At 40.3% G+C, this 13,564-nt stretch overlaps 1 protein-coding gene across 11 annotated transcripts in view; it reads right to left on the bottom strand.

The window, feature by feature from the left end:
• C5H1orf87 (chromosome 5 C1orf87 homolog) overlaps positions 1-13,564 on the bottom strand; it is a 78,577-nt gene that overhangs the window by 7,990 nt on the left and 57,023 nt on the right. For 9 of the 11 annotated variants that reach the window (XM_049110361.1, XM_049110370.1, XM_025427842.3 and 6 more), the window contains 2 exons: positions 11,294-11,358; positions 1,926-2,005 (listed from right to left, as the gene is read on the bottom strand). In XM_049110361.1, the coding sequence (XP_048966318.1) occupies positions 1,926-2,005; positions 11,294-11,358 (145 nt within the window). Of the gene's footprint in view, positions 1-1,521; positions 1,771-1,925; positions 2,006-11,293; positions 11,359-13,564 lie in introns of those variants that run through there. The other 2 variants (XM_049110367.1, XM_049110369.1) reach the window with 2 other exon arrangements.

The following is a 13,564-nucleotide window of genomic DNA, read 5'->3' as shown; positions in this document are numbered from 1 at the left end:
GGAAATTGCAATAAGACACCAAGTTTTGAGTTTGTTAACAAACACGGATTGAGCTGCTTCTGGGAATTGTAAAGAACTGTTTTGTTTCAAAGAATAGAATGCGATATGAAATTGCAACCATATGGGTGACCAGCAACCGGTAAATTGCAAGAGATTAATATAAAAGAATTCCACATTGATAAAATCAATCTTGAGAAACAGATAAAGTTTTCATAAAGTAAATAAATAGGATTATTATACTTTTTAGAGATTTGGACCCCTTTAGAAATCTGATGAATACTTTAGATAATCTACCCAGCTAAATGCACACTTGCATAGAGTTTGGTGGATGACTTTAGAGAATTTAAAAGAGGTCCTTGGATCTGAGAAGCTGATTTTAAATAACTTTGTATTCCTTCAGATAGTTTAACATTCTCTTTGATCACTAAAGGCAGGGAAAGGGAGGATTTGTATAGACCTGAATTAGGCTCAACTAAGTAAGTAGGTGACACACCCTATATTGTTTTAGTCCCGCTGTAGATGTAACAGGGTAAAGTCCAAATTCCTTACCTGGCACATAAGATCATTCAAGTTTTTGTTCTTTTTCTTCTTTCAAATTCTATGTATGCACCCTTTTTCTCTCATTTTTTCCAGCCTCATAAAATGAAGCTGTATAATGCCTTTATGCTTTATACATGCTATTCCCTCTGTTGTGAGAGCTCTTCTTATCACTCATGCCTTGATTGGTTGGGCTTCTACTCATCCTTCAAGACCCAATTCATATTTCACTTCTTGTGGGCAGCCTTCCCCAAAGCCCCAGGGTGGGTGACGGGTGATTCTTTGCAGCCCTTTTATCCATCGCAGCACTTATTAGAGGATATTGTAACTGTTACAGCATCTCTCTTCTCTACCAGGGGTCTAGAGACTGGGCCTATGAGGTGGTCATTTGTAAACCTTCAAGGTCTGGTTAGTGACCGGCACAGGTTGGTTTTGAAGACATGTTTACTGAATGAATATGGGAATGAATAAATGATTTTCTCTGGGAAAAGAGGAAATGTGTCTTACCAAACTTCTGCTTCAATTTCTCTCTCTAAAGTGGGGCAATGAATGCTGCTTATAGAGAAATGTGAGAAGAATCAATTATTGTAGAGATGCAGTAAAATCCTCAAACAAGAGGCAAAATAAAAGAGCAAAGTATATTTTTTATAATCTTGTTCACAACAGACTTAACACTCAAGGAGAAAAGCATTTGCTGTTGTTTCTTGCATGGCAAGAGGCTTGCCAAAATGGATACTATTTTCTAAAATATTTCGAAGTGTGAAGTGCATGAAGAGGCCTCCCGTCATTTTAAGATGAATTTTGTTCTAATCCGGGCATTTAAAAAACAACAACAACAGAAAAACTCAGGCTGTTTTTCAATTCTATCTGCATCTTCTTTTGGCTAAGTGCTGGGAATATTAAAACGGATTTTAACTGCTTGCCAGATTTTTTTTTTTTTTTTTTAAATCAAAGAGCCCATTACATTTTAAAATGTGATGTCTGGGGAAAAGGTCACCCTCAGTTTCTGGAAGCTGGACTTAAGATGTTAAAATAGGTCTTATAACCATCTTTTATTTTGACAGCAGTTGGTGGATTGGTCACAGACTTTGGAAGGACACCTGTATACATGCTACAAGTCCAGTGTCTTGGGGCAGACAGCAGGTCCATCACTGCGTGTTGAGAGATTTCTGCTTCTGTATCAGCGGGGACAGGAACCAACCTACGCACTCCCAAGAGTTCTGCCTCCCTTCTCTGTTGGAGCAGAGTCTCAAAGTCAGACTAGCCTGACATCAAGGTGTTGGGTGGAAATCAAAAACCCGGAAGGGAGGCCCTCACCCAGCATGAGAGAATAGAAGGCGAAGGATGGGTGAAGCCCTTCCTCCAGCCCCATATAGCCAGGTGCATACCATATGTTCTGTTTTGCCTGGAGACATCTCAGGAACTTCAGCCGGCACTGCGGTGCCAGAGGTTTTCTTTACATGCTTCCCTGGGCGGGAAAGAAAAAATGGAAGGGTTTAATTTGGTCTCTTTATTTTAGCACATACTCGTATACACTCAGGCAACGAGAATGTTGAGGCTCTGTTAACATGGTTGGCCCTGTGTTCGGTGATAGGGACACACTGGTAGAGAAAAACAGTCCTGGTACTGCCTTGATGGAGCTCACAAAGGGGAAGTAGATGCTAAATCACTCCTCAAATTGATTATTTGGTTACAAACTACCATAAGCACAGCCAAGGGAAATGTGAAAATCTTTACACTTATTTTGAGATGGGGGTGGGAGTGCTGGATGATCAGAGAAGGCTTCCTGGAGGAAGTGACACTTAAACTGGGGGCCTGAGTGATGAATAGGAGTTTCCAGGTAGAAGTGATACTGGTGGTGCCTCCTGCACCAGACTGTTCCAGATAAGCAGAGACAACAGCCTATAGAACCGCCTTGAATCCGGAGGGCTTTCACAGTGTGGAGTGTGGCAAGGGGCCTCTTTCCATAGCTTTGCCTCTTTACAGAGAAGTGGGAACATTTGCCTCTCTCTCCATCCAGGTGTGTGCCTGAAGGATCAGGTAAAAGCTTTGTCTTCCTCCTTCCTTGGTTCTTTCCGTGTTCACAGGTTATCCTGAACCCAGGGGAGTCTACTGTCTGGGTGCTACTTGCTCAGGCTGCTGCCTTCATGCATAGAAGACATTTCCTTAGGATCCAGGAAAAAGACACGCAGACTTTCTGCTCAGGTCCTCTTAGGCTTATTATGGGTATCATTCATTCATCATTAGCACCTCTGGTGCCTTACTCATTTATTTTACAAATCCATGCAATGGCCATCCAGTACAGATTTCTGGGAGCTTCAGCTCCCCTATTTAGCGCGTAATTCAAGTCTGCCAAAACAAATGCACACTGTTTCTGAGTTGTGACTCACTACTTTCAGCAATGATGGTTCAATCAATACGTTTTTTTAAAAGGGTGGAGAGTGGCAGTGTAACCTAATGGTGGAGAGTGGAGGCTCTGCAGCCAGATGCCCTGGGTTTGAGTCCTAGCTCCTTTCTCTATGAGCTGCATCACCTTGGGCAGGTTACTGGTCCTCTCTGTGTCTCACTCAGTGTCCACTTCTGTAAAAGGTGGCTAATGCCGCCCATAGATAATCGTGAGGATTAAAGGGGCTAGAAAATAAAGCAAATACCTAGAACATAGCAAATGCTCAATAACTGTTAACTAAGAGTGCCATCTATGTAAGGAGGTTCATGTAAGTCAACTTATATATCGGATTAAAAAGCCTTTTGTTGCACTTTGAATATTACACCTATGAATTGTTATGAATCCTCTCCCTCAGTTTCTTGGTGAAGACAATGTGACTTAAAAATATCTGAAGCCGGGATCCCTGGGTGGCGCAGCGGTTTGGCGCCTGCCTTTGGCCCAGGGCGCAATCCTGGAGACCCGGGATCGAATCCCACGTCGGGCTCCCGGTCCATGGAGCCTGCTTCTCCCTCTGCCTGTGTCTCTGCCTCTCTCTCTCTCTCTCTCTCTATGTGACTATCATAAATAAATAAAAAATTAAAAAAAAATATCTGAAGCCCCAGCACCCAGCATTAGAATAAGTACTCAGTACATACTTTATAGATTAAGTGAATGACCATGTGAATGGGTGATTTGGGGTTTAGAAATTAAAGCCGCTGCATATATAGTTCTATTTATCCCAATTCCTTTTCAGGCCCTACAGGAGAAATTTTTCTTCACATTTCTTTATCATCTGATCCTTAACCCAGATGCTGTATAGAGCAAAACTTAATAGATGCTTAATTAGAATCATGATAGCCAGTTGAGGCAGCCCCTTCAGGGCAGATCTGTTTTAATTGCTGAAAATTTGTCACGGGAACCCATCATCACCCCTGGCACCTGTTTATTTCACCCAGTATGTGAAAGAAAAGCTTTCTGGTTACTGTAGGTGAAAAAAGATTCCAGTTACTCTGAATTATCAAGTTTGAGATTTAAAAGGATTCTAGAAACAGTATTTAGCATATAAAATAATCTTTGGTTTATTCAGACCTGAATGCTAATCCTGATTCTTCCCTTTACCAGCTGCAAGCTTTTAGATCCTAATTTCATCAGTTGTGAAAAGGGAATGATACCAGCAGTTTGCAGGAAGATTGTGGAGATTAAAAAAAAGTTACTCACAGAAAATACTTAATACAGGGAAGATGCTCAGTGCAAGGGATGATCAGCTGTTATTGTGTTAACCTTATTATATGATCTTCAACAAAGATTATTATAGGATCTTCAACATTAATTATTATGTACCAGGTATTTTTCTGAGCACTGCTCATGTACATTGTCCCTTTTAGCATAAGATCTAGAACCTAGTCTTTGCCCCAGGCCAGTTTCTCTCTGGTGTCTGCACCTCTCAAAGTTCCATTAGGAGAAAATACATACTAGTCTCCCCGGTCTCTCTTAAGCTCCCCTTTCTCCTTTCTAATACCTATGAGCATATAAAAAGGTAATGGTTTGCACGTGTAAAAATGGTTTGAGAAACCCGAGGCTGGGTGGATTTTTTTTCTTTCTAACACAGCAGGAAAGATAAATAATAACCATCTGTCTAGTCTGCCAGTTGATGATTTGTACGGGAGGAAATAAGCCAAGCTGGCTTCTAGAGGTTTCCAGGTGTTGGAAGGGCCAGGTTTTACAGGACTTCCAGTGAATTCTGATAGTCACGCAGCCAGTGCTCCCATCCCCCCCGCACTAATGACTTGAAATCAGTGGTCTTCAGGGCTGCCAGCTAACATGCTCCCACCTGGGGAGCTTTAAAAATTACCAGTGCTTGGGCGGCACACCAGACCAATTAAATTAGAATCTCCGGGGGTGAGAACCCAGCTCGGGACAGGCTAAGGAATTCCCTAGGTAATTCTAAAGTGAAGCCACAGGAGAAAACAACAGATTTAAATAAAGACTTCTGGCTTCATTGGACCTAGTGAATGAAACTTTTATGAGAAGGAAACACAAATAAATATACTTTAAATATCTACATATGCCAGACATCTCTCACAGGTTTTCTTATTTACTCTGAAGAATAACCCTGTGAGGTAGAAATTATCTCCATTTTACAAATGAGGGGACGGAGGCAATACCAGGTTCAGTTTCTTGCTTAAGACAACCGAGGTGGGGTAGGGCTGGGATTCTAATCCATTCACTCGTTCAACAAACATCCATTAAATGCTAACTGTGATACCATGACGAACAAGACAGAATCATCCCAGGGAGTGCACATTCCAGTGGTGAGGGCCAACAGATCTGTAAAATGACATCAAGTAGCCATAAGTGCTAGAAACGCAGCTAAGGCCAATTATTGGGGGGGGGGGAGCGGTTGGAAGTCTTGGCAGTTGCTATTTTAGGAAAGGGATTCACCAAAAGCCTCTCCAAGTGACATTAAATCAAAGACCTGAGAAACAAGGGAGAAAGACACGCAAATGTCTGCAGAAGGAGCATCTCAGGAAAAAGTTATCATAAACGCAAAGGTCATAAGGGAGGGAGGAGTGTTTGGTGCATTCAGGAAATAGCTGAGAGAAAAGACCAGCTGAAGCCAGATGAAAAGGGAAGAAAAGTGGGTTAAGTATTCACAGAACTGAAGAGCCTCATGGGCCATTCATGTGAGTGGAATTGTGTTTTGTTTTGTTTGCTTCCATCATTCATTTCTTCTATGGTGATTGTTCTCTTCATTAGCTCCCTCTAACGATAGCAACTATATTTTGCTTTGTGGGGACCACTCCTCCTCCATCCTAGTGCTGTGGTTTGGGAAGAATGATCCTCCAGTTCCAATTCCAAGCTTGGTCTCTGATTTTTTTTTTTTAATTCATTTATGATAGTCACACAGAGAGAGAGAGAGAGAGGCAGAGACACAGGCAGAGGGAGAAGCAGGCTCCAGTCACCGGGAGTCCAACGTGGGACTCGATCCCGGGTCTCCAGGATCCCGCCCTGGGCCAAAGGCAGGTGCTAAACCGCTGTGCCACCCAGGGATCCCTTGGTCTCTGATTAGTTGAAGATAGTCATGGTATCCTAATCACAGTCTTGGTTCAAAGGTAGACATAAAACTCAATCTAATCTAAGTCTCTGAGACTAGAGGAGACATCTGCTACAGTTTCTCAACTTGTAAAATTCTCTCCTTCTGGGAAGAACTGGCCAAAAGAGAGAGAGCTGTGAAGATATGATGACCTTGGCTGCCATAGCTATTTTGTTATTGAAGAAGTGTCTGGAGTAGTTGAGGTACCACCAAGTAGAGCCTGAAGATCATGCCAGCACGATATACAGTAGAGCAGAGAGCCAGAAAGAAACCAGGTCCTGGATTTTGATATTTTAATGACTACAGCAAATCAGCCTATAGTTCTTGCTGCTGCCAGAGTTTTCACTTACATAAGCCTATAAAGAGTCTAAACCAACTGCGTTGGCTTTTCTGTTCCTCCAATACAAATAGTTCTAAGTAGGAATTACTATGGATTTTTTTTTTCTTAATAAAAGAGAGGTTGAACTCTTAGTCATTTTTCTGTGTTATCTTGAGTGATAGATCTTCAAGAGTGTTTGCGGGGATCAATGAGCCTCCGAGGCTACCATCATTCTCTCCAATCTCCCCCCATTAACAGCCTTGCTATAGCCCTGCTCTGTGCTTCCTGCTTTTTCCTCCTATTCCTCACTCACAGGCTCCATAGTGAAGAGATTCAAAGTTGGAGCCTTACTTCATTTTTGCGAAATACTATTTTAGACCTCAGACCATAGCATGTTTGGAGGGGTGTAAGCTCTTTTGTATTTGGCTTCAGGGGGATTCACAGGACTTCCTGGATCTGTGGCTTGAGGTCTTCTATCACTTTTGGAAATTTCTCGGTCATAATTGCTTCAGATATTGCTTCAGCTCTATTCTCTTCCTCCTATCTTTCTATGACTTCATTATATGTATACTGGATATTCTTGCCACTTCCTATATGTCTCATACACTTTTTTGGTATGTTCTATCCTCATTGCTCCTTCATGCTTCAGTCTGGATGTTTCCTGCTGAACTATATTCCAGTTCCAATTCTCTCTTCAACTATACTCAACCTCTTTCCTATTCAACTCACTTGGTGAGTTTTTAAAATTTAGTTTTTATATTTTTCAGTTCTAGATACTCTATATATATTCAAATTACTTGCCGAAATTCTCCATCTTATCCATTTTCTTAAATGTATTAGTTACAGTTATTTCAAAATCCATGTCCTGTTTTGTATCATTCCTGATTATTTGTAATAGAATGCTGGACATTTTATATGAATAATTCTAGAGATTTTTATATGATAACTTCTTCCAGAGGGTTTTTTTCTCCTTTCTTTCTGGTATTCAAATTCCAAATAATAGCTTTCAAAGAGATACTGTTTTGTATTTTAACTACTCTTCTAGTTGATCTTGCCAAGAGGTCTGATTGCTGTAAACTAGTCCATCTAGGGCTTAGCCTAAATCACAGATATTATTTATGTGATTATCATGTACATTAAAAAACAAGTTCATAGGATTCTTGTGAGTCCAAGTGAAATAAAATTTGTGATATATAAAAATGAGTCACTTTGATAGGCTACTATAGAATCTTTGAGTGAAAACAAGCCCCAAGAATGAGAAAATTCACAATTCTTCACACCCAAAAATGAGTAGCTGCCTTAGTATCTTATAATATACCTTCTTTCCTTTCATAACACTCACCTGTGGAGCTAAAAAACAGGCAAATAAAATGCCTCCCTTAGTGCCAAAGAGCACTTAATTATCATAGCTCCAGCAATACAGAAATGGGAAGAGATTAAGGCATTAACTTTCTCAGTAAGCAGTAGGTCATCACAACAACAATCAACAATGGTATCGCTAAAGTCCTGTTGCTCTGTAGGGTGCCAAATAGCCTTAAAAAATTTGTCTGTCAGACTTCTAATCACCTTATCAGAGCAATAGGGAAGATATTTTTTATTTCATATTTTCAGTTCATTTTAGAGATGAAAAAAATGAGTCCAATAGAAGAAAAATAAATGTTCCAATATAAGGTGGCTATTTGGTTGCAAAAGTGAGACTTTGACCCTTCTTTTTATACACTTTTCCATGTAAACCATTATGGATTGCATTCTGTCCCCCTCAAATTCATATTTCAGACTTTAACCCCTAGTACCTCAGAATGTGACTGTATTTGGAGACAGTCCATTTAAAGAGGTGATTCAGTTCAGTTGAGCTCATTAAAATGAAGATACCAATCTGACTGGTGTTTTTATAAAACCAAAAATTTGGACACACAAAGAGACACCAGAGATGTACAATGCATTGAGAAAAGACCATGTGAGGACACAGTGAGAAAGAAGCCATCTGCAAGCCAAGGAGAGAAGCCTCAGAAGAAACCAAATGTGCTTACACTAGGACTTTGAACTTGCAGTCTCCAGAACTGTGAGAAAATAAACATCTGTTGTTTATGCCTTTCTAACAAACTAATGCATTGAATGACTTGGCTTATATTAGAGAGAGAAGGAGAAAGTATTTGATTCATACATTTGTTCTTACCACCTTTTGATATACTTGTCTTTTCAACAAAACTGAGTTCTCTGAAGTTACAGATGACAGCATGAAAGATGAACCCTCAGTCGATGTGACTCTTGATCTTCTAGCACATCTCTTCTATCTCTTTTCTGTAACGTTGGGCTGGGGATCTACTACTATATTTCCCAGATACCCTGGCTCACTGGCTTCAGGCTAGATTCCAACAATGGGAGACAGTTGGAGGGGGATTAGACTGTGAGGAGAGTAAAAGTACTCTCTTCTTATTTTTGGAGTTTGTTAGTATTTGTTCAGCATCATGGGAGAGCTATTGCTGTTGCTACAGCCTTTGGTAAACTTTGAGCTGTCAAGAGAAGCATCCTGGACCTCACTCTTAGGTCTGAATGAGACTCCTTAAGTGTTTTTCAACATTTTTAGCATTGGTCATATGTGAAAATCCAAAATTTAGACACAGGACATCCCATTCAGTAGGCCCATCATTGACCACATGGTGCTTTGTTAGAAATCCAAGCACCAGCCCCATTTGTAAAGGTCGGAGTTTCAAACTATGTGGTGTTCCAAGGATCAGCTGCATGGCACCTCCTTCAAAATTCTTTCTCTAGCTGCTTGCCATATTCTTGGAGGTCCTAGAATCAGCTATGCAGTAGCACTGGCCAAGATTCTGCTAATAGTACACTTTTCCCAATGTTTCTTTAACCCCAAGAATGAGAGCTGCTTTCTACAAACTACTAATCTCTGGGTTGCCTCAACTCTCATGGGTTGAATTGCGCCTTCTGACACAGCTACCACTGGTACCTGTTAATGTGACCTTATTTGGAAACAGGATCTTTTCATATGTAATCAAGTTACCATGATATCATTCTGGATTAGGGAGAGTCCTAAATCCAATGAATAGTGGTGTCTTTATATGAAAAAGAAGATACAGAGAAGACACAGAAGAAACAGAGGGAAGAAGACCATGTGAAGACAGGGGCGGACAGTTGATTTAAGCAACCACAAGCCAAGGAATGCCTGGGAGCCATCAGAAGCTGGAAAAGATAAAGAAGAGCTCTTTCTTAAAGCCTTCAAAGGGAGCATGGCTCTTCTGACACCTGGGTTTCAGACTTCTAGTCTCCAGAACTGTGAGAGAATAGATTTCTGTTATTTTAAGCCACATAGTCTGTGGTACTTTGTAATGGCAGCCCTAAGGAAATGAATCCACACACCATCCTCTTTTTTGCTCTTTCAAACTAATGTTTGTGCAACCAGTCCTCCAATCCTCTGTTATAAATTCCCTGTTTGAAATATCCAGCAGGGTTTCTGTTCTTCTGCTGGAATGCAAGCTGAGATACCATCCCTCCCCTCAAACTTTTGGTACCTTGTATTTTGATCCAAAAGGTAATCAGCAAATAGTTGATGGATGTAGTAAATAGAGAAATTGCAACAGCAGATTAATATCAATGCATATTTTTTCACCTGTCATATTTAAAACTTGCTAATTGCTAAATATTTTGCCCAAATTTATCTTTACAATTTCACTTAATATGTTTTGGAAATTTTCCTGTATCAAGGCCAGCCATGTTACTTTACAGCTGCATAATTTTATCAATTGGATATACCATAATTTAATTAAATTACCCCTAAAGGATTTCTCATTGTTTCTATTCCTTTTTTTTCTTTTTAAGATTTTATTTATTTATTCATGAGAGACACACACAGAGAGAGAGGTAGAGACACAGGCAGAGGGAGAAGGAGGCTCCATGCAGGGAACCCAATGCAGGACTTGATTCCGGAACTTCAGGATCACACTCTGAGACGAAGGCAGGCACACAACCACTGAGCCACCCAGGAATCCCTCATTGTTTTTATTCTTATTTTTAATTTTTAAAACATTTTAATTTCCATTTTATAATCATTTACCAAAAAATGCTTCACTAAACTGTATTTTATTTCTAATTTTTTTAATTTTAAAAATTTAAAAATTAATTAGTATCTATATGTATGTATGTATGTATGTATGTATGTATGTATTTTGTGAGACGCCAGTAGGATAAGTACCTAGCTGTGGGATTCCTAGATTTAAGGAACTATGCAACTGAAATTCTAGTAATGTGCACTTCTTCTATAAGCGCTGCATTCATCTGAAAGGGCTCTCACTGGAGAATGCTTCATGATATAACACAACTTGGAGAATCATGCCTTTTATGATTTAACTGGCCTAAAACAATAGCCAGTAAGGCAATTCTGATTCTTCTTATTTTTCTGCACTGCTGAGCCATTTACATTTCTGAGAGCAATGAGATGAAACCCAACAAGCAGGGACACCTGGGTGGTTCAGTGGTTAAGCATCTGCCTTCAGCCCAGGGCATAATCCTGGAGACCTGGGATCGGGTCCCACATTGGGCAGGGAGCCTGCTTCTCCCTCTGCCTGTGTCTCTGCTTCTCTTTCAATTTGTGTCTCTCATGAATAAATAAATAAATAAAATCTTGAAAGAGAAAGAAAGAAAGAAAGAAAGAAAGAAAGAAAGAAAGAAAGAAAGAAAGAAAGAAAGAAAAGAAAGAAGAAAGAGAAAGAAAGAAAAGAAAGAAGAAAGAGAAAGAAAGAAAGAAAGAAAGAAAGAAAGAAAGAAAGAAAGAAAGAAAGAAAGAAAGAAAGAAGAAAGGAGAAAGAAAGAAACCCAACAAGCAAACCACTGGAGCAAAGCAACAGAATCAACAGTAGCTCTGAGAAATGGGAGGCCTCTCAAGGAACAAAATCGCCAAACTTACCTGCAGGCAAATCATGTGACAAATCAGAGAAAGCTTTGCTCAACAACTCAACGAAGTTCTGCCATCTGTGCAAGAAAAGGAAACAAGTACTGGTTATCAACGTAGAAAGCCCTGGAAGAATGTGCAGTAGAGGTCAGTTTATATTGATATATTGATAGTGATATTGAAGGCGATTTTTTTTTAAGACTTTATTTATTCATGAGAGAGAGAAAGAGAGAGAGACACACACACAGGCAGAGGGAGAAGCAGGTTCCATGCAGGGAGCCCAATGCATGACTGGATCCCGGATCCCAGGGTCACGACCTGAGCCAAGGGCAGGCGCCCAACCGCTGAGCCACCCGGGCATCCCTGAAGGAGCTTTTTGATACCTGTATCATTCAGGGTATTAACTCAGGAAACAGAAATTACTATAGGTGTCTTTACTAGAAAGAGCTTTAATATAGGAAATTAGGTGCCTAAAAAATTATTGCAGGGGTTAGTAGAATGGAGGTTGGCATCTGACACTCGTTCAGGATCAGGCTTCACCAGTTCTGGAGACCAGTGAACTGCAGGAAATTCTGACTGATGTCTCAGTTGCCCTTGACTATGAGGTTGGTGACCAGGCCATACAAATTGCATTTTGGCCACTGCAAGAACTGATGCCTGCCAGGGTCTGGAGTGGCTACTACTTCAGGAAAATAAATACTTAAAATATCCCTGTCCCCACCTCTACCCCTTCTGCCTTTCAAATCTCACGCAATTGCATCTCACTGATGGAGCTTAAATCAATTCCAGAACCTTGGTGTCAAGGGAGTTAGAAATGTTCTTTTGTAGCCTTCCCAAGAATGGGAAGTATTGCAATACAGGAAAAAACAGGAGAGGATAGAAATGGGTTCTGAGTGCCAACAGACAATATTTAGCGAAATCCCCAAGCAGCAACCACATTAAGCAATTATGTGCATGGGACAATCAGGGAATCATTGAAGGCTTACAAGTAGTTTAGGAACATTTTGGCAGTGAAAATCACCTGTATTTGCTTGCCTAGCATCTATCCTCCATTTATATACAAATATGTTCTTCTCTGGGATGATGGACTACAATCAATGTCCCATAACCTACCCTGGCCAATGTTTTGACTCACCTTGCCTAAATAATCTCTATTACATTTATTACATAACTCATCCATCCTTCTTTTCCTCCTTCTCTCCCATTCCCTGTGTCTCTCATTAGTTTTTGGTTCAGGTTTTCTTTTTTCCCCCAGTTTGGTGTCTTACTTCATATCTTTTCAAAATATTTCTTTCTGCTTATGTTAACAAAAGGCAGTTTCGGTTGCTAGCAACTGGACTGCAACTGATAAGAATTTTTATCTCCTTCTTGCCCATCAGAAGTCAAGCAAATATGAAGGCCAAATTGTGAGCTACAGAAGCCCTGAATTTTCTGAAAGAGTCTAATGTCATGTGACCTTACTCTCTTTAAATAAAAATGATTCATTGTTTTGCTTATACTGCATAAAACTTTTCCTATACATGACATCACAAGTCAGAAAAGATCTTTGGTTGGTATGGAAATATGGCCTCTGGAGCTTCATGTCAGTTTGGGTACAAGAAAAGATAAGATGTGGGTATGCAGAATCACATGCCAGGTGAGCTGATGACAATGTCACCTGCTGAAGGGCTACACAAAAGAAAGTTGGAAAAACAGCAATGTCGAGAAATACCAATAATCATGCAAAGGTTCGATATTAGCACAGATCTGAAAGTGAACTAGAGTGGAAGCATCTCCTGTCATCTATGCTTGCTGCAATCTGTCCTCTTAGGAGGACCAGCCTTAACTCCTGCCATCTTCTGACCCTGAGAAAAACAGCCCCAACAACACGACAACAAAAATCTAGATCCTTTGATGTTTCCATATTACATAACACTTATTTTTCAGAGCTGTTAGAAGTTATCAAATATGAGGTAAGGTATCTGGACAAGCGGTAGCAGAAGCCCTTCTTCCCCTTCTTGCATGGTGCCAATAGGAGGAGGGGGAGACTGTGGGAAAATCTTGTTAAGTATTGAGCCTGGACACTGCCTGTTTTAAATGGTGTATAGAACTTATGCAGCCAATGAAATCCTTGAGATCCTTCTAATTAATTTTTCTTTCTTCCATATTCTTTACATTACCCTAGGACCTGCAAAGAGCCATTGACAATTTAAATGTGAGAATGAGTTCCAGTTACCGTAACAGGTACTGTAATTCTATTCACAGTAGCAAGTGCCAAATTCCCAATGTAGAGTTAGAGAGTTCGGG

This window comes from Canis lupus, chromosome 5 (genome assembly GCF_003254725.2).
Source record: "Canis lupus dingo isolate Sandy chromosome 5, ASM325472v2, whole genome shotgun sequence".
Taxonomy (NCBI): Eukaryota; Metazoa; Chordata; class Mammalia; order Carnivora; family Canidae; genus Canis; species Canis lupus.
The sequence above is the reverse complement of the archived record's forward strand: the minus strand, read 5'-3'. Positions and strand labels throughout refer to the sequence as shown.